At 39.8% G+C, this 20,792-nt stretch overlaps 1 protein-coding gene across 8 annotated transcripts in view; it reads right to left on the reverse strand.

Annotated features, from left to right (window-relative positions):
* The window catches only part of PEX5L (peroxisomal biogenesis factor 5 like), a 226,363-nt gene that overhangs the window by 13,727 nt on the left and 191,844 nt on the right, over positions 1 to 20,792 (reverse strand). For all 8 annotated transcript variants that reach the window (XM_044251843.1, XM_044251841.1, XM_044251839.1 and 5 more), the window contains 3 exons: positions 6,532 to 6,648; positions 4,051 to 4,194; positions 804 to 874 (listed from right to left, as the gene is read on the reverse strand). In XM_044251843.1, the coding sequence (XP_044107778.1) occupies positions 804 to 874; positions 4,051 to 4,194; positions 6,532 to 6,648 (332 nt within the window). The remainder of the gene's footprint in view (positions 1 to 803; positions 875 to 4,050; positions 4,195 to 6,531; positions 6,649 to 20,792) is intronic.

A 20,792-nucleotide genomic window follows, 5' to 3' on the forward strand; every position in this document is an offset into this window, starting at 1 on the left:
CAGGGCACAGGCTACAGCTGCTCCCCCTCATGCTATTATTCCTCTAGCCTCTAGCAGGGGCCTTTCAGACTTGGCGATGCATGAGAATCATCTGGGGATCTGCTAAATGCAGAGGATGTAATACACTCAGCCTGGGGTGGGCCCGAGACTGGGCGGGTCTGACAAGCTCCCGGGTGATAATGAAGCTCGTAGTTGCTGGAAAAGACTTAGAGAAGGGAGCCCTAGACAGTACCTGCATCAGTGCTTTAGGGAGAGATTATAGAGGGACTGTATGTTGTATAGGGAAAGGGGAAGTTGATTTAGTAGGGGTGATTTTTTCAGGGTACACAGAGGGCCCTAATTAAGTGAAGTGTGATGCTACATCCACCCAAAGCAGTCTAGACCTTTAGTCATGGGCTCAGTATTTATCCTTGTAGGTCACTGAAACTCTCTCAGGAGAGTCTCTGTAGACACAAGGAGCTAAAATTACACTGAGATTATTTTGAGTATGTTTCTTCTGAGGAAAACTTTCAAATGCTGCAGAAGGCTAGAAAGTTAAGAGGAACTATATATGTATTGAGTCTATTTTATGGCCACTTTTGACATAGTCACATTTGTGCCAATGAAGGTCAGCTGATTTGGGGATGACAAAACACTGCGATTTAGGAACATTATTTCTTCATAGATTCTTGTTTCCTACAGCTAAGTACAATGTGGCATCTCAGCACTTATCCTGGCCAAATTCTTTACAATGTACCTAAGGGTCAAAGGATAGCAAAACCAGAAGTGACCCGGCCCATGATTTTGCACTTAGCTTCATTTACCTCTGGAGGGCGACAATAGCTGCTTGTTCGTTTTCATTCTCTGCCTGGGTTATCCCAAGGAACTGCCATGCCTACAAAAAACAACTGAGGTCAACATTGCAAGAGGAAGCAGATTCATTCCTGTGCTTTAGATCCCTCCATGCAGAACAACCTGTCTCAGACTCGACAGTCTTGTAAAAGGGAAAAATATCACAAGCATTCCTTTATTCAAAGGCTCCTCTGACATCTGGGTCAAGATCCTCTGACATTTTGACAAATTCTCAGTATTTACTCTCCTGTGACCCATGGAAACATTTGAGTATCTGAGATTTCACGGTATTAGGTGCCTTAAAACCAAAAGATAATTATATGAAAGTACGCATTTGTGAGGAAAACGGATGGAAAATAACCCAGAAATATTGCTGAATAGTCTGGACTTTACATAGCAAGGAGTCTCAAGATGTACAAAATGAAATAAATTTGTACAGATGCAAGTCTGTTACTATAAGAGCTAACAGAAACTTTAGGGACTAGGGAAAATAAAAACAAAACTCTCCACTCTAATCTGTTTATGGCTCTAATATCACTGTTAAAATGCTTAAAGCACATATAAAATGTAATATAATACATACATAATTTTATAGCCTACACTTATACTTTATATTGCATCATAAACACTTTTCATGTTTCTACAAAATCCTTATACTTATAATTTTTAATTTAAATTTTGTTGGGTGGATACCCTATTGTTGACTCAACCAATAACCTATTACTGTAAGGTTGTTTCAGTCCTTTGCTATTGTCAACAATGTGAAGAATATCTTCAAGCAGATAACATTTTTTTCTATCTAGAACGAAAGTTTTTAGTATAACAAATTTCTCCCTATATATTTAGAAGAACAATAATTCTCACACCATTACAAGAACAATCCTATGAACAAAACCTCTCATTACATATACTGTCCTCAAATTTGCTGGGGATGGGGGTCTATCAATTTTTAAAAACCCTTTAAAGGGGCTTGGGGAATGCCTAACTACACCTACAGACATTTGAAATCAAAACTATATGACGATACATAGAATCACCCTCAAATGCTGTAAAAATTATATTGGCTTTATCATCCTGAGTTTTTATTACCCATGCCATATAAACTCATGAAAATACTGATTATTTCCCCTCCAAATATCAGTTATTCTTTTATATCTATCGATTATACACAGAGAAGCCCTGATGTTGATTTCACCCTCCATACATCTTAGAATGCTTCTTAAGTTTGATGAAACAATCACTCTCTAGTGCTTCTTGCTAGCCTTTGAGCATGGTGTCATTGTCACTGTTCATAGATCGTCCTTTATCTGAATTTTGGAGTCTCCAAGATTCAGAAGCCCCGAGTCCTTGGTTGGGATCCATTAGTTACTCAGTGCCTTAATCCTCTCATTTATGAATCTGACATAATAACGTATACTTCTTTTTTTTTTTTTTAAAGATTTTATTTATTTATTTGACAGAGAGAAATCACAAGTAGACTGAGAGGCAGGCAGAGAGAGAGGGAAGCAGGCTCCCCGCCAAGTAGAGAGCCCGATGCGGAACTCGATCCCAGGACCCCGAGATCATGACCTGAGCTGAAGGCAGTGGCTCAACCCACTGAGCCACCCAGGCGCCCCTATACTTCTTTTTTTAACCTTCCAGGGTTATTGTGCCAAATTATATAATACTCTTGAAAACACCATAGCATTTAGAAATGTAAGATGGTATTCTTTTGGGTGGATGGCCTATAGTTTTCTACTAAAGTAATGACTTTCTCTTCTGTAGTGATTCATGTATCTTCTTAAAAATTCCAATATTTCGGTTCACATTCCAATTCTCAGTTCAGTCTCATTTCGCTGTCAGTGTTTTGACTAACGAGATACCAGGGATTTAACGTAGTAATCGGTTTACTCATTCTTTCCATACAAACTTTAAGTACAACCAATAATAATAATGAAGGCTAATTACTGATGTACCAGACACAAACTAAGCACATTATTTGCATGAACTAATTTAATCCTCACAACACCCAATGAGATAGTTACTATAATTGTGGCTTCCATTTTATGTATGAAGAAATGGAACTGAGACAGTTTAAATGACTTGTCTCCGACCACACGGCTCATGGCTCATGAGTGGTAGAGCAGGGATTTGAACCCACACATTTAGGACAGCAGAGCCTAGAAACTTAACTACTACTCTATACTGCTGTCTCAGCACCATATATACCTCTCCCTAGAATTTCTGCAAATCCCTTATGAGGATTAGTCCTTTTGAGACGATTACTGAAAATCACTCCCAAACTAAAAAAGGAGACTTTGCACCACTATCTTATTACAGGCCTCTGCAGGTTTGGAAACATAGTGGACTAAGGGAGGATGGCAAAGCCTCTCTCGGCGGTCTCTTGGCCTCTGTCTCCATCACCTTCCACACCTCAGAGAAAGGGATTTTTCGAACATGCAGATCTGATTGTACCCTCTGCTGAGTAGAGCTCCCTAGTGGTTCCCCTGGCTTTCATGAAATTCCGAAGCTTACCCACCCCTTCCTACCTCCTCTCCCATCATTGTCTTTCCTCCTCAGCCCCCTGGAAAAATGTTTCATGCCCCACTGCCCAGCACAAACCATTTCCTCTTAACATCTTGATGCCCCTGCTGTCTTTCATTAAGCTCCCCTCCTTCAAACCTCAAATTTGGATTTAATTGGAGGGGAAAGCCCGCTCAGAAACCTTGCTCTCTGCTCTCATAGCAGCCTGTGCATACTCTGACATTGCATTTATTACGCTGCATTGATTTATTGACTTGTCTCTCCAGATAGAACACAAATGTATCTTTTCAACAGTTCCATTGTCCCAGCCTGGGACATTTCTTGGGACACAGTATGACACTGTTCAATAAATGTTGAATGAGACAAGGGTGGGGTACGGTGTGGTTCTAGTCCTAGACAAGACTATACACTGCCCCCTGAAAACTACTGCTCAACCTCCAGGTTGACAATTTTGGGTTTGTCATTTCTTGTCCCCACCCTTTTATTTTGGGGCACTATGGACACTGCACATTTAACTTGGTTAGAGAACAGGTACCTATTTTTAACTTTTAAACATATAGCAGAGTAAGCCAGGTTAACTCCTTTGGGAGCTTTTCCTTGATGCAAATGTAGCCCAAGAGAGCTTTGTGGCATCCCCGGTCCCTCGTTCACATGCAGCCACTTTGTGAGCCAAGCAAGATGAAGAGAATATGTTACCTCTGCATCTCCGGGGTCCTGAAGAATCGCTGCTTCCATGAACAGGATGGTGACGGGCAGGTCCCCTTCCTTCAGTCTTTTTAAGCCTTCTTCAAATGCTCCAGGCCAGTCCTTGAAGGGATTTTCAGTGTGAAAGTAATATCCCTACAACATGGAGAAGGGAACTATGAGATCTATTGATTTATCTCTTCATTCTGATATTCAGTGAGCTCTTTTTGAATTGGAATTTAATTAATTTATATTAATTCTTTAACTTATTTAATTATCACTGTTTTTTCTTCTTCCTGTGAAGGTAGTACATTTTCATTATATAAGTTTTGGATGATGATATTTTGTTACTGAATAATATAAAAAGAAACAAAAGTTATCCATCATGCCACAACGTATCACTGCTAATATTTTAGGGTTTGTTTTCTATTACTCTTTTGCTCTTTTTGCTTGAGCCATTTCCCCCTGAGATTTAAAAAATACAGAGTTTTAGATGTATTTTTGCTAAGTGCTACCACTCATCCCCCTGAAATGTTAATGCCACACACTGTACATCTGCTTATGTGCTGTGACTCTTTGGAGGGCTACAAACCATTCTACTATCTACCATTTTCTCTACCTTCCTACTCCTTGAGCCAGTTTTTGTCCTGTGGGGGGCTATATTTGCCCCATTGAGAATGCATGTTTTAAAGTTATAGGTCTTTTCTTTCAAAAATTTAAATTGTACAGAAGTATAAATAATCTTTTTCTATGAATATATAAATTAAACAAATAAGCTCATATACAGTCTTGTAGCTTAAGCCCCACATAGTTTTAGTTTTTAAAATTATTTGCATTGTGCCAAAACTTATTTAACCAAGGTCCTACTGATGGACATTCAGGTTACTTTCAATTTTTTTGTTTTCATAAATAAAATTACAGTGAAAACTTTGTGCTCAAATCTTTGTCTGCCTATGATTATTACCTTAGGATAGACTTCTAGAGGGATTTATTAGACCAAAGGCTATGAACTATTTTGAGGGCCTTGATATGTATAATTGAATTGCTTTTGAGATTTGTCCCAAGTTAAACTCTAATTGGAAATATCTGAGGGAAATGATTTGTTGCAACATTACCAGCATAGGTCATCATAATATCCTTCTAATTTGATAGATACAAATAAGCTAGTCTGTTAATGATGCTACTAAGGTTTTGAAATCGGTTAAATGGATACTTTCATTCTCCATTGTCACTGAAAAAAACAGCCCTCTTTATCTAAGCCACAAGGTATGTCCAGTTTATGTAGTGGTGTTACAGATATGGGGTCCCAGGGGTGAGGAACTCAGGGTCCCAGCCATGCCTCAGGGGCATGAATTATAGCCTAGAGTCTGACGATCTATATCAATGTTTTCTCTTCTTGCTTAGCTCTGATTTCTTTGTGGAAGAGGGTTTTTTTTTTTTAATAAGATAGTTACTCTGATTTTATGAGATTGCCTGGCCTACTGAGGGGCAGAGAATACTGGGGGAAGGAAGACATTTTAATGACTATGTAGATTGAAAATCCTCTAAGATCGAAGACTATTCATCATCATAATATATTGCTACATAGGTACTCAATAAATATTTGTTGGACTGAAGAGATGGAAGTTATGCAGAACTGAATATTATTGAGACTTCCTCCACCACAAAAAAATCCATAATACACACATATTATATATATACATATATATACACACACACACTAGTTTTTCCTTCAGTAAGAAAATTCCATATCTTTTTCTATTCTTCAAGTCCTTTAAATTTATTTCTGAAAAGTGTCCCTCCCCTCTTCGCCAAGTGTTCTTATTTTTTTATTATTTATTTACCTTATTTATCTATTTATTTTTTCACCAGGTGTTTTTAAAAGCATAAACCCAAGGGGACTTCATGGGCAATTTGGCTGGTTGTTGACTAAATTCACACATTTGCTGGGGCTCCTTTCAGGGGAATATGTTAGGCTTGGGAGTTGTCCCTGGGACTTGACCTGGCTGTGTGAAGGGTATCTTTTCCACTTAGTTTCTTTGTTAGCTGGGTAAGGACCACCTGTGAAATATAGCCCTAAGCCCCCACCTTACTCCCCTGTCCGCTGATACCATTTCTATTAGCTAATTCACCTGGCTCAATGAGTGACTAACAAAAAGCACTGCGAGATTAGTCAGTTCTTGTTCCAACCCACCCTCAATGTCAGTTAGTTCAGTAAGTTGCCAACAGTCAAGATGCAAGCTCTTGGTGGCTGCCAAGCTGTAGTAATTAACATTGATAAAAATAAGGGTATTTCATTCCAGCTTTGCTGTCTTCACACATTGGAGGATTACATTGTTTTCATCCACCAGGATTTCTTCTAGGTCAGACTGACATTAATTTGTCTACTTAATTCTTGACTTTTCTGCAAAATAGTTAATGACTAATTTATAAAAACATGATGCAAAGATGTTGAGAAAGCTGGTCAGCATATGTAAGAACAGAATCGGTCACCTTCTCACTGGCCGAGATTGTAACTTGGTTCTGAGCTTCTTGGTTCTCTGATATCCAGTTCCTCCGAGCCATTTCTTCCCATTCTGCTTGCATCTTATCCCAAAACTCTGTATCTGACTAGGAGACAGGAAAAATGAAGAGAGATGGATTTAGGACCATGCTATGTCACCTGGTTTATTACTAGAAAGAGAGTTTTCCTCATAGATCAGAATGAGTTCTGAGGAGGAATAAGATGTTCAAACTGGCCACATCCAATGATACTCATGGTTGAAGAGCTCCTGGAGGGTACTTAGTGGTCAGAGTGTTGAATTGTATTAGTTGTGACTTTCTCCAGCAGGAAAATAGTTACCATCTGAAGGATGAGGGTCATATATACCGAATTCAGCTAAAAATCCATTACTTGAGCTGCTTCAAGTGTGGGCACTGGGCACACATTATAGGAAGGAAGGTCTTAGAGCTGCTCTCAGGATATGAGGAACTACAGCAATGGCTTTGGGACTGAATGGGCAGTGACCTGGGGAAGCAGCTGACTATGGACAAGGGAAAATAACACTAATTGACCCTACTCTTTGCTAGGCACTGTGCTAGGAAAACACTGAACATAGAGGATTATGGTCCCAAAGCTAGGAGTGCATAGGATCAGGACCCCAGTCTGACTTTCAAGCCCATGCTCTATGAGAAACATGGCATCCTGGTGCTAAAAAATGAAAGACATTGGCTTTCAGTGTGAACTTGAGTCCTCTTAGTGAAGGTCTTGTCTATGGCAGGATGATTTTTTGAAAAATATTACTTTGTGTTTTTCTCCTTATAATTTTCCTTTATGTTTTCCAAAAGGGAAACCAGGCCATTTGCTTCCCTTTACTTCAGGGGAGGACTGAAGCAGAAATTTTCTGAAAGATCTGCCCATGGTTGGCTTCTATTTTGGTAAGCCTGAAGAGAGTACTTTGGGAGTCCTGGTATGAGGAAAAAGGGGCAAATATTTTAAAGAATTTAAGAGAGGAAGGGGAACTTCCCACAGGTGGGAAAGAGAAGTAGGGTGGTGGGTTCTGAGATGAGTGGGAAACTGGTGCTTAGCTTTTAGATTTTTCCCTGTGAACTGACCTGACTTCCAAAAGGGTGACAGATGGTCTGACAGGGGAGGCTGACTTCAACTCTGATTCCGACATGGCAGGGATCTAGAAAGTGGATTTCAAGGAACCACTTGTTGGGGCTTGTTGTTTGTTAGCCATCAGTATGATAGACAAGAGGGTAGAGACTCTGCCCTTGATTTCTGGCACCACATAATCCTTTCATATTTGGTGTCTGAGTCTAAGTTAGTAAGAGAGATGCTTGGAACCTACTTAATTTTCTTTAAAGAAATCAAGGGGTGTTAGTGCTTGAACACCTGAGTCTGGGACTGAGATGCATAATCTTAACTGCAAATCTCGATTTCTAAGATTCTAAGTCTTGTGACTTGTTAACACGCCATCAAAGTTGCCCTTCACCTTTCAATCCTTCTAGTCTTACCTTCTACTCTACCCTCATGCCTGGTGGTGGTTGTTCTATGGTGGAAACTCTTCAAAGTTTGTCTGAATGATAATTATAAGCTTACAGGTATATATGTTCAAGGAAGAAAGGCCAGATCAATGTGCTTAATCCCAGGCTGCTAAATAAATAGTAGGGCTTGTTATTCTCCTTTATTATGTCCACAGTACTCCCTCCTACCACAAGAGCGGTCCTGTCCTTTCAGCAGAGGTCTCCCCTTGACAAAGCCGCAGGGCTGCAAGTACCTTGACAGATTTGTGTCTGAGACTCTAGAAGCACATGGAATGGCCATCACTTATCCAGGTTAAGGTTAGGAATAAAACTCAAAGTTTCTTTTTTAGCAAGTCTTTCTAGCAGAATACCAAGTTATGCAAACAGAATGATCTCAGATATACAAAAGTAATGGCTTGATAAAAAATTAGAAAGAAATATGCTGCCATATTAAGAGTAAGTTGTCTTTGAATGAAGGGATGATAGATGGTATTTCTTCCTGCTTCTTCGTACTTTTCTGCGCTTTCTGCATTTTCTACGAGTATGCATTGCTGTTCTAATTTTTTTAAAGGTTCAAAACAACAATAAACCAAAAACAATTATCTATCCTTTTTTTAAAATACCATAAACCTGACTACTTAGATACTGAGGAATTTGGAAAAATTTTTGAAAAAAATTTTGGAGACTTGTTTTCTGGAATAGCTTTTCACAGATGTAAGTTCAGCTTGACTGCAGAGAAACTAAGATAAGTCTATGGAGTGATTATAAAGTTTACTGATTTTCCTAATTCTTCTGAATGAAAGAATGAAGATGAGTTCATAACATGTACATCTGGATCACAGAAGCATGCATCACCTTTCCTGCAGTTTCAAATTAGATCTGTGGATGCAGAAATAAGACCACTGTTTAAAACAGGACCTCAGTGGAGGTGAGGTTGCCAAGCTCTTATTTAATGAGATACACCAGGACTTACTGTTACCACTTAGAATGAGATCTGCTGACTAATTAAAGTGCACAGCACAGATTCCTTTAATTACAGATGACTACTTTTAGCACAATCAATTCTCATCCAGTCTCAGAATCTAGATTTCATTCACGTAACTGCAATTAACACTGCTTCTTTTTTCTATTTCTAATCAATTTTAGTGAAACCTGAAGCACACTTGAATTTTAACTTTTGTCAACATGACTAAGGGGTTTTTATGTATTGATGATTTATTAGCTGTTCTGGGATTTTGTAGATTTTTTTTTATACTCTACAGGTAATAAGTTATCTGCTTACACCAGAAATGAGCTACTTGCAATCCATTTTCCTTTTTAAAAAATAGCTTTCTGATTATAACAATGGTAGATATTCCTAAGAAACTTGGGATATGTGGTAGGGTGGTTAAGAATAGCAGCTCTCTCCTCATATAGATACGGGAACAAATGTGGCCTCATTACTGATCTTCTGTAAGACCCTTGACTCCTCTAGGTCTCATTTTCCTTATCTTTAAAATGAACATACAATAATGATATTGGTCATTTATTATGAAGATTAAATGAGAAAATATATCTGTGGCATGAAACACATGGCAAGTGTTCAATAAGTGTTGGTATGGTTATTAGTGTTTTGGTATCACTGGAAAAAAAAGAATGAAACAAAGAGCATCTACAACTTCAAAGCACAAATATACATCTATGAGTATCTTGGTTTTTTAATTTGCTGTAAATACATATCTTCTAGATTCCTTCCCTCTCTTTATTTAATCTTTCCCTTCTACCTCATTATTTTAAAATTGGAACAAAGTTAAGAAGACTATGGACAAAACAGATGTAAAATGATATTTAAGAAGAGTTGTTACAACATGGAGCAGGCCTTGAGTTATACTATTCCTTCATAAATAGTATGATCACAGTGATAGGAAACAACAATATATAACATGTTTGGAAAATAATGACTGTAAAGAAATGCACCAATAGCATTACTTTTATGGGATGTGATTATGAATAAGTGTGCCATCTCCTTTCCTTGTATTTTTTAGCATTTCCCAAATTTTCTATTGCTGACACATTATTTTTGTGAAAAAGTAAGATTTGGTTAAAACACTCCTGGGGTGTCTGGGTGGCTCAGTTAAGTGTCTGAACCTTGATTTTGGCTCAGGACATGATCTCAGTTTTGAGAGATCAAGTCTCCCTCAGGCTCTGAGTTCAAAAGTCTGCTTGAGATTCTCTGTATTCCTTTCCCTCTGCCCCTCCCCCTACTTGCACATGCTCTCTCACTCTCTCTAAATAAATAATTAAAACCTTAAAAAAAAAAGTTCTTTTCAATCTCAATTCCTCCATGATGTTTCTCCAAAGACCCTAAACTAGAAGGATCTCTTGCTTCTCTGAGTTCCTCTGAGCTAACACGGTGAGTGGTTAGGAAGAAGAGAGATGTGTGCTAGAAGCTTCTATTATCTGTAAACTTGAATAAGTCGTTTAAACCCATATGTACATTTTTTTTTTTTTTGTCGTCATTTGTAAAGTAAGAAGACTAAATTGGCTAGACAATACCTCAGGTTTCTTTGCTACTTAGATTGACTCAAAAGATCAGAATAAGTGGGACAGGAAGTGGGCTTCTACCCTATTCACTGATCTCTAAAAATCGTACTTTATAGCATTTCCCAGGCGTAATATTGACATTTTCCCTTTACTTTTTGATTGTAAAACTAGAAAATAAAAATTTCTATGAGAATCACAGTAAATGAAATACTAATTAGATTAAAATATAAAGAATAAAAAAATAAGCAATTCAATTTAGAATTTGGAAATTTTAAGGAAGAAAAGCATATTGCTACTTCCCACTCACTAGTCTATTTTGGTTATCCTTGAGTTAAAGTACAGATATTTTCATTTTTGTGGTCAAATGTAATTGTTGAGTAGAAGTATCCTGGAGTTGGGCTGTGAAAGAACTGTTTGATGTGAGATGGTTTGCCCATTGTGCCTATGAAAAGTCTGACTTTCTTTTTGCTTTAGACATCCATTGATTAACTGTCACTAGATCAAAACATAAACAATCCATTCTCTATATGCAAAAGTAAAGAGAGTAGCCCTTACATGGCAAGCAATGAAAATTACCGTGCAAGTTTGGACAAAATATCTGCCACAACAATTTTTGTCAAAGTGAAATTATGTGTAGATCAGTTAGAGACCTTATTGCCCTGGGATCCAATAGTCCAGGCTAGCAAAAATGGCTGAAACAACCCCACTCACATCTCTTCTTTACTAAAAGCTAATATTAGTCAAAGATTCCATGTGGCTGCCCAAAGAACATATTCAACCGGGGGCTGTAAGAATAGACGTTTGGCACCCTGTTCAAGAACGGAATAGAATTTCGATTGGTCAGAATTAGTTTGAGCTCTGGGTGCAGTTCTGGGTGTCTAACATAGTGATGGTCATTGGCAAGCTGGAGTCTATTCAAGCAAGAGTACATGGGCAAGATTAACAATTTATGAAGCAATTCACTGGTACAGCAAGGTTCAGAGGGGTGGTAGAACCAGGCAAGAAGCCTTAGCCTTGTCTTGCAGCCAGAAGAACTAGGGTGAATGAATGGCAGTTCCTGGGGAACAGATTTTTATCAAATGCCTAAAAATGTAATGGGCTCTTTCCTTTTCAGAAGGATGGATTCCTCAAAATTAGAAGTCTTTTTTTTTTTTTTTTTGAGAGAGAGAAGGGTGAGATGGGGGAGGTGGGGGATGCAGATGGGCAGAGGAAAATGGAAAGAGAGAATCTCAAGCAGGCGCCACACCCAGCATGGAAACTGACAAGGGATGCAATCTCACAACCCTGAGATCATAACCTGAGCTGAAATCAAGAGTCAGACATCTAACCAACTGAGCCACCCAGGTGCCCCAACATTAGAATTGGAACGACCAATGTGAGGAGTCCTTATAAAGATAATTCACAGATTAGTTTGACTTGATGAATTTTATAATCTCTTATGACCCCGAATATCAGATTATAACATTATTAATGAGTTGATTCACTGATTCAAACAGGAAGTCTCAAAATTTATAAAATCTCTATGGGATAAGAAATGGTCATGCATGCCCTTTTCTCAATCTAAACAGTACAGGTTAGAAGACTCATGGGCTTTGGTGTCAGGTATAATGGGCCACAACTAGCCTTGTCCCCTGTCATGAGAACTTCGGCAATTTCGCTATTTAACTTGGTTTCCTCATTTGTAAAATGTAAAAAGAGTCTTGTAGAGTGGTTGTGCAGATGAAGGAAAACAATGTATGTAAAGGGCTTAAAACCTGTAACATTAAGAAAGAAGGAATGGGGGGCACCTGGGTGGCTCATTTGGTTAAGCACCTGCCTTTGGCTCAGGTCATGATCCCAGGGTCCTGGGATCGAGCCCTGTGTTGGGCTCCCTGCTCAGTGGGCAGTCTGCTTCCCTCTCCCCCACCCCTTCCCCCAGCTCATGCTCTCTCAGCCTCTCTCTCAAATAAATAAAATCCCTCAAAAAAAAAAAAAAAGGAATTGGCAGTTTGTGTAATTTCATATTCACAAATGAAAAAAATGACTTTTTAAGATAGAGAGAAGGTGTCATATCATAACCTATAAACGGTGTGGTTCAGAAGTCTGAAAACGACACATTGGTACTAGCACTCAACACAGATTTTCTGGTTGCCTCTGGGTTAGACATGCTTCCTTGTTTAATGAAACTGGTGGTCACAGCTCAGGTTGGCCAGCGCCTGGGCAAACAGCCCGAGGCTTTTGCCAAACAACGTGGTAGCAGGTTGGTTGCAAAATATGGGGAGAAAAAAATGGAACTGATGGGGAGGAAAGGAAAGAGCACCGCACAGGAGGCTGGAAATAATGCATGACTTGAGCAGGATGTCGGACGGCAACCAGAACCATTTCTAACAAAATCTAAGATATTTTCCTATTTTTTATCTTCTTGCCAGAGCAAGCCGCAAAGATAACTGGAGTATTAAAACACAAGGAGCAAAACTTGGGCAGGGGTCATTTTTGAAAGAGCTTTTAGCATATTCACTAGCAAATGAATGTCTTTGTGGAGCCAAAGTTTCTCATGATTATATTCATCGTGGCTCCTGTGGTGTCTGTATTCACTACAGAGAACTGCTCTCCAGGGGCACTGGACCTGGAGCTTTGGAGACCCAGCTGGGGTTTGCTGCTGCTTTGGGAATAAAGTTTTGTGGGGCCAATTTCTCAGCAGCTGTGTATGTTTTGCAGGCCTCCTGACTGCTCGTTGGACAGCTGGAGACTGAGGGCTACAGGGCTACTTTACCATGGGCACAAGGAAGATGGGAGGGCCCTTGGGTTTGACCCTTGTCTCACATCCACGTGGGAACAAGTCCTGTGATAGTGTGATAGCCTGTGGATAGTGGTAGAAGTAGTCCTGGCAGGTGGCTTTCTTTTCATAAAAGGCAAGTGTCTAACTTAGGTTTTGACTGACGAGGCATCCACTTCAAAGATGGCTACCTTGAAGAACCACATCATGCCACTCACTCTAGATAAAGAGACAGGTTGTTCATTCCCAGCCTTCCCTCCCCTCCATTTTAGAGATCTTGGTTGATTTCAATAACTGACCATTTGGTTGCTTGCTTTTTTCTCTTCCCATGCTTTAAATTCCTGCACTTGTGTTTTAAATTCACCAATAAAGAATGAGCCCTCAAAACCCTAGGCCACCCCACTCTCAACCCCAATAAAATCAGAACCCCAGGCCTGGTCTCTTTCTCTTTACCCATGACCTCACTGTGTGGCCCCTGTAATTTCCAGGACTTGTAAGTAATACACTTTTCATTTTCCTGGTGGTTATTGCTGAGAAGACCTTGAAATCATAATAAGAACAAGGGCTGGTCCAGCCACAACACTGGTTCTTTTTTTTTTTTCTTAAAGATTTTATTTATTTATTTGTCAGAGAGAGAGAAAGTGAGAGGGAGAGAGAGAGAGAGAGAGTGCACACACAAGCAGGCAGAATGGTAGGCAGAGGCAGTGAGAGAAACAGGCTCCTTGCCGAGCAAGAAGCCCGATGCAGGACTTGATCCCAGGACCCTGGGATCAGGACCCGAGCTGAAGGCAGTGGCCCAACTAACTGAGCCACCCAGGCGTCCCCAAAAAACTGGTTCTTGATAGATTAAGACCAACACAGGACAATTATGAACAACAGGCAGTGTGATTCAGTTCTAGAGGGGCTTTCTTCTCCTTTAGCCATAGCCACATGTGGTGAAAAGTTACTGAGGAAACTCCCTACTAGCTTTAATAAAATAAGGTATTAGAAATATTTACTATAACCCAAACGTTTATATATGTAATATCTATAACCCAAACTTTCAGGTTTGTGCTTGCATTATAACAATATTATTGCTAAATAAAAATTTGGTGTTTGTGCTTGCATTATAGCAATATTAAAAGAATAATACCAAACAAAACACCTGGGTACTACTGTTGGTAGTGGTGGTTACTATTCTCAAGAAACTCACGCTCTGATGATAAAATAAAAATCGAGGCAACTGTAATTCCGGATAGAGTGAACAAATGATGTAAAAAGAGATGAAATTACTTGCTAAAGTCACACTAATTTTGGTTAATGAAAGAGCCAGAATTCAAGATACTTCATTCTTTCCTTATTTGACAGACTACAACTTCCAAAATGGCTAAAGCACTATTTCTGGTCCCTCATCCTCTCCAGAACCTTGCCACACTGCATTAAGAGGTGGAGTTCCTTGCCTGTCTTTGAATACTTGCCTTGGCAAATAACAATGCAATGGAAATGACCTGCCATGGCTTTTGGGGTTAAATCCTACAAGGTGATACAGTTTCTGCCTGCCTCCCCCTCTTCCTCTCAGGATACTCACTCCTGGCATCTAGCTATCCAGATGACTATCTATCTAGCAAGGAAGCTCAGACCACAAAGAAAGACCACATGCAGGCATTCTGGCTGACTGTTGCAGCTAAGTAAGTGGTCAGATGACTACTGGCATAAGCCATCTGACATGGAAGTGAGAATGCCTTTATTTTTGTTTGTTTGTTTTTTTTAAAGATTTTATCTTTAAGCAATCTCTACACCCAACGCGGGGCTAGAACCCACAACGCTGAGATCAGGAGTTGCATGCACCTCTGACTGAGCCAGCCAGGGGCCGTGAGAATGGCTTTGGATTACTCCCATTCCTCAACATGACCATGAGCCATTGAGCCACACTGACACATACCAGAACAAAGATGAACCATCTTCTCTGAGATCTACACAAATTACATATTTTTTGAGCAAATTAAAAATTATTTTTTTTAAGCCACGAGTGTTGGAGTAATTTGTTACACAATCATGGTAACTGGAACATACTTTAAGTTCGAAGATTGGAGCACAGAAGAAAGACTAGGTATAGAGAATGGACCTTGAAGGATTGACAGGATAATGATGTATGGTAACATTTCCCCACAGAGTATGCTAGAAACAAAGAGTTCTGTGGTCAAATGAGCTTAAGAAACTGTAGGTTAAAGCAGAGGCTGCAAATTGGTGGCCTATAAGCCGATCTAGCCAAAAGACATATTTTTGTCCACTCAAAGTGGATCTAAAATTTTCCATCAAAATCCAGATTTCAGATATCTCATGAAGATTTATTAATATTGGGCCCACAGGACGAGAAGCAGCAACTAACAGGTGATATGTGGTATTTCCACTTCCTTACCGCCATTGCCAGGTCATTATCTTTATCTCCTGGAAGTAACTAGTTTCCAACTTCTGGATGAAAGTGAACGTGTTCCTTCCTGCATGACTTCCCAGGTTCTTCATATGCTAATGTGTATTTTAGATCTTTAAATGGGGATATAAACAATAGTCCTTAAATGTGTGCATTTGAACCTCTGAATGTGTATCTGTCATTAGGGTTCTCTAGAACATAGCTTGGAAAATGCTGATATAGAGATGGGGCATCTGAAGTTCCACAAAAAGAGAACTCTTTGGTGGGATAAATTCGGTGTATCCTGAGAAACTACCAGGGACAGGAATTTACCACATATAGTTTGTTTTCATGTGATTGTTTCCAGTGAAACTCATCTCCAATTAACCAGCAGGTTCTCTAACCCTCACATCTGCTGGGTGAATCAGAATTCTTCAAGAATCTGTTGTTTTTGCTCTAGAAAAGGAAATGAAACCCAGAATGTGGAGGGAAGAATTAAAATAATTTTTGCAGGATTTTAAGAAGACAACTCATTTGATGAATTTATCTTGTCAATGCTAACTAACCATTTAAAATGGCTTTGAAATTACATATAATTATGTATACAGATTGGACAAAGACTGGAAGAAACATTAAAAAATGAAAGCAGTTAATTTATTAACGTCATGGGAATTCTGGGTAATTCCTAGCCTTTCCTCCCCCAACTTTCTGATTTCCCTTATTGTTGTTGCTTTTTAGAATAACTTAAATGAGAGAAAACCTTTAATAAAGGAATTATTTTTCTGGTGAACAACAACTTTTAAGTTCTATGATTGGTTCAGGGACCATAAAAAATGTAAATATCCTTAGTATTAGAAATAGTGATTAAGAGCAGAAGTTTTGGAGTTACTCTTGGTAAAAATCCTAGTCCTATTACTTAATTGTGGTGTGACCTTGAACATATGACAAAATCTCTCTATGTCTTGGTGTCTTCACATTAAAATGGTGTTGTTGGAGGAGATGATCGAGAGGCTGTGACTACCAGTGGGCCCTCGAGCTAAACATGGGTCATTAGAGGGTCCCTCACCTTCTCCCCCATCTCTTGGACGTCTGGTCTGCCTACTGTTCCCACAGTGAAAGCTATTATGAGGATGCAGCCTTGAGAGGGGAAGGTTTTGGGGAGACCATCTGGATGGTGTATATGACCGAACCCAATGAGTATGGTAATATTTGTGTAAACATTTTAAGATTCCGGTGGACAGGTATAGAGATCTCATAATGCAGCCACATAAGGCAAGCCTCATATGTAAGTTCCCTTGCTTATTAAACCTGCCACCTACCCATTTGGTGCAGTCTGCCACTTTTCTACCTCTCTCCTTGCCTTCTGTGTTTGGGCCCAGTTTATAAACCAACAAATGGTGAGCCAGCCAGGAGACCCAAGTGACAGGCCTTAGGAAAGCTAGGCATTTGTAGGAAAATCTTGTGTTGGCTGCCGACCTCCATGTGGGCAGAGGTGGCCCGTGTGTTAGATGTTTGTAGATCACCATGTGAGTCTCAGGACACCCTGAAAACACCAGCATGAGTGATACACTTGTTTGAGAAACTACACATAGCACACTGTGGTAAAGAAGGGAAATGAGCAGCTGCCCCCGTGGACTGGCCTCTCATGCAGGTGGCTTGTCTGGACACTGATGCCCAGCTAGAGGCCGAAGCTTGAGTTAGAAAGTTGAAGAACTGAGGCCACAGAAGGACATGCAGTTGTCAACTATTTTTCTACCTTTGGGGTTGGCAGAGAGGGTGGGAGAGAAAGATAATAGTTTGGAGAACTTAATGGTCAATTTTACAAAGCTCAGAGGGAGCAAGATGCCTTGGGTTAAGATCCAACAGCTTGTGACAAAGCATGATAGGGATGCTGAGAGGTGGAAGGAATACCTGGAAAGTGAAGAGAGCCAAGAGCAAAGAGGGGGATGCTGTGATTGACAGTGACAACCAACAGCCTTATGCAGGCTGACCCTGAGCACCAAGGGAAATGTAAATAGTAACCACCCTAGGTTTCCAATAATAAAGAACTACACCCCAAAACTCTTAGGAGAAACTTGCATTTTTTCTCTTCCCTTGACATTATAAATCTTATCATGTCCTTGAAAGATAAGTACTCCAGGAGACAACTAAAGCCCTGCCCATAATTTCCTGAGACCTAAGGAAAAGAAGGGGGAGGGACATTTTTTTAAAATACAGATTGCTGTAAAGGCTTCCTTGTTCCAACTCCTGTCCACAACCACCATAAGATTACTAATTAAGGGCACATACAAATCTTAAAAGTCTTCTCTACAAATATTAATGAAAAACATTAGCTGTGTGAGTAACTTTCACTTGTTCCATCTGCCAGAGACACACCAGATTGAATTGTTTTATAAACCAGTGAATTTTATATCATACCAGATTAATAGCTAGTTTTGGAATGAAAGCTATGGGATCTCTGCTCGTATATGTTATGTTTGCCCATAGATATATATTACTTATGTGATGTTTTTCTTCCTCCAGAGATTATGAACAAAATTAATTTGCAAAATATCTCTACTTAATTGGCTTAAAGAAAAGTAAGTTTTGGAGCTCGTGGGTGGCTCATTCAGTTAAGCATACGCCTTCAGCTCAGGTCATGATCCCAGGGTCCTGGGATTGAGCCCCACGTCAGGCTCCCTGCTCAGAAACTAAAGCTTAGTTTCTTTCATCTGTTAAAAGGAAAAAATTTTCTTGGACTATTAGTTTATTCTTGATGAGATGATGTTCTTTACTTTTTAAGTAATCTGCCTAGAAAACAAGATTCTGTGTTTTACGAAAATTCATTGTCCCTTTGGTTAAATTGATAATTAAGTTTGTTTTACAGTGACCTTTTCAATCAAGTGTTTTAAACCTTTTGATATTTTTAACAACCTTCATCAAAATCAAATTTAATATTTATTTATTTGTCCAAAATCAAATCTTTCTATCTATTTATTTATTTTTAAGATTTTATTAATTTATTTGACAGAGAGAGAGACAGTGAGGGAGGGAGCACAAGCAGGGGGAGTGGGAGAGCAGGCTCCCTGCTAAGCAGGCAGCCCCATGTGGGGCTCAATCCCAGGACCCTGGGATCATGACGTGAACCAAAGGCAGATGCTTAACCACTGAGCCACCCAGGCGCCCCCAAAATCAAATTTTAAGTGAGGGCTTATGGACCTTGTCCTAACTTTGAGATTTTTCAGATCCCGAAGCATCTCAAAAGATATGGTCTCTCTCCTTATACAGGAAAGCTATTAAACTAATTAGGCTTATTTGATACATTAACTTAAAAAGGATGCATTATTAGATAAACTTTCCTTAGGGTATATTTATATAGAATTCCTGAAAATCTGATACGTCCTGATATAATGTTATCAGTCATAATTTTGAAATGTATGTCGCAGAAATAACCAAATTTCCTTGTCAATTGCATTATAGTGAACGCTCATCAGATCTTGAACTATGGTCATTTTAAAAGTCTTTTGTAACTTAAAGGCAGTTATTTTACTCTGATGTTTTTGTAAATCTCTTCCTGCAAAAGTGCTTTATCTTCAAAAAGATTTTTGGAAAAGATTGACAAGTACAGAGTTCTAATAACTAAGATCAATTTACCTTCATGTGGGAGAGACAATAATGGACCTTTTAAGTGCTTCCCTAAGGCTACATGCAAAGCTTCTCGCTATGTCATGGGATGGTAGCCCAAGACCTGTGACTGTTCTTCCCCACATCAATACAATGGGCCCACTACACTGATAATATAATATTTACTTATGAAGAGTTGTCTCTGTTGTGGGACAGCCTTTAGGCTTTGCTGGAACATCTGTGAGGGAAAGACAGGCAGTAAACATCTGGAAAACTCAAAACCCACGTGTTGCTGTAAAGTTTCTGGAAACTGGTTGTATAAGACACACATTATTCCAAAAGCTGCGATTGACAAGATGCAAGCCTACCTAACCCCCCCAAAACAGGAGAGAGATGAAAACCTTTGTAGGGATATTAGGGTTTTGGAGGACTTTTATTCCCACCTGGCACAGCACCTCTGCCTTTTATACCGCCAGATAAAGAAAAGGATACACATGGAACTGGGAATCAAAACAACAAGTCAGGGGCGCCTGGGTGGCTCAGTGGGTTAAGCCGCTGCCTTCGGCTCAGGTCATGATCTCAGGGTCCTGGGATCGAGTCCCGCGTCGGGCTCTCTGCTCAGCGGGGAGCCTGCTTCCTCCTCTCTCTCTCTGCCTGCCTCTCTGCCTACTTGTGATCTCTGTCAAATAAATAAATAAAATCTTTAAAACAAAACAAAACAAAAACAACAAGTCACCTTTGAGAAGGCGAAGATACTCGTAAAGCAGGTGAAATCTCTAGACATTTCCCACACAGAGCTACCACTTAAATTAGATGTGTCTGTGATTCCAGAAGGTATGGGTTGCGCACTATGACAGAGACAACAGGGGGAGAGAATACTCCTAAAATTTTTGCCCCAGCTCTGGAAGGGGAGATAAACTTGATGTACCCATAGAGCAGCAGCTCATAGCAGTGTACACAGCACTCCCTCAGGTCGAGCCTCTCACAGAGGAACAGCATATTGTGGTAAGAACGTCCCTTCCTATCAAGGGGTGAATTAAAAATATGTTTCCCATTTTGACTAGATGGTTTTCCTATTTGCAGCAGAGGAGTGCCTTGTCTGCCTGGCACTATCTCTAGAAATGCAGGGGCTGCTGGGTTTTGTAGGTATGCAGAGCCTCCAGATGCCCTGCCCCAATTCCTGTGAGGCCCCTATGGCCTGTAGAGAGAGAGCGGGGGATATTCTCATTGATGCCTGGTATACAGATGCCTAGAAGCAAGAATGAATCACAGCATCCAGTGGGCTGAACTTGGAGTGTTCTGGCTGGTGATCACTCATGAGCCCTGGCTGTTAACCCATTACACTTACAGCTGAACGGTTCTAAAGGGATTAACCCCATGGCTCAGACAATCAGAAACCAAAGGATAGGTGGTCATGAATAAGCCCTTGTGTGGTCAAGATATATGGAAAGACATTTGGGTTTATCTGCAAGAGCC

The sequence above is a fragment of the Neovison vison genome, chromosome 6 (assembly GCF_020171115.1).
Source record: "Neovison vison isolate M4711 chromosome 6, ASM_NN_V1, whole genome shotgun sequence".
Classification (NCBI taxonomy): Eukaryota; Metazoa; Chordata; class Mammalia; order Carnivora; family Mustelidae; genus Neogale; species Neogale vison.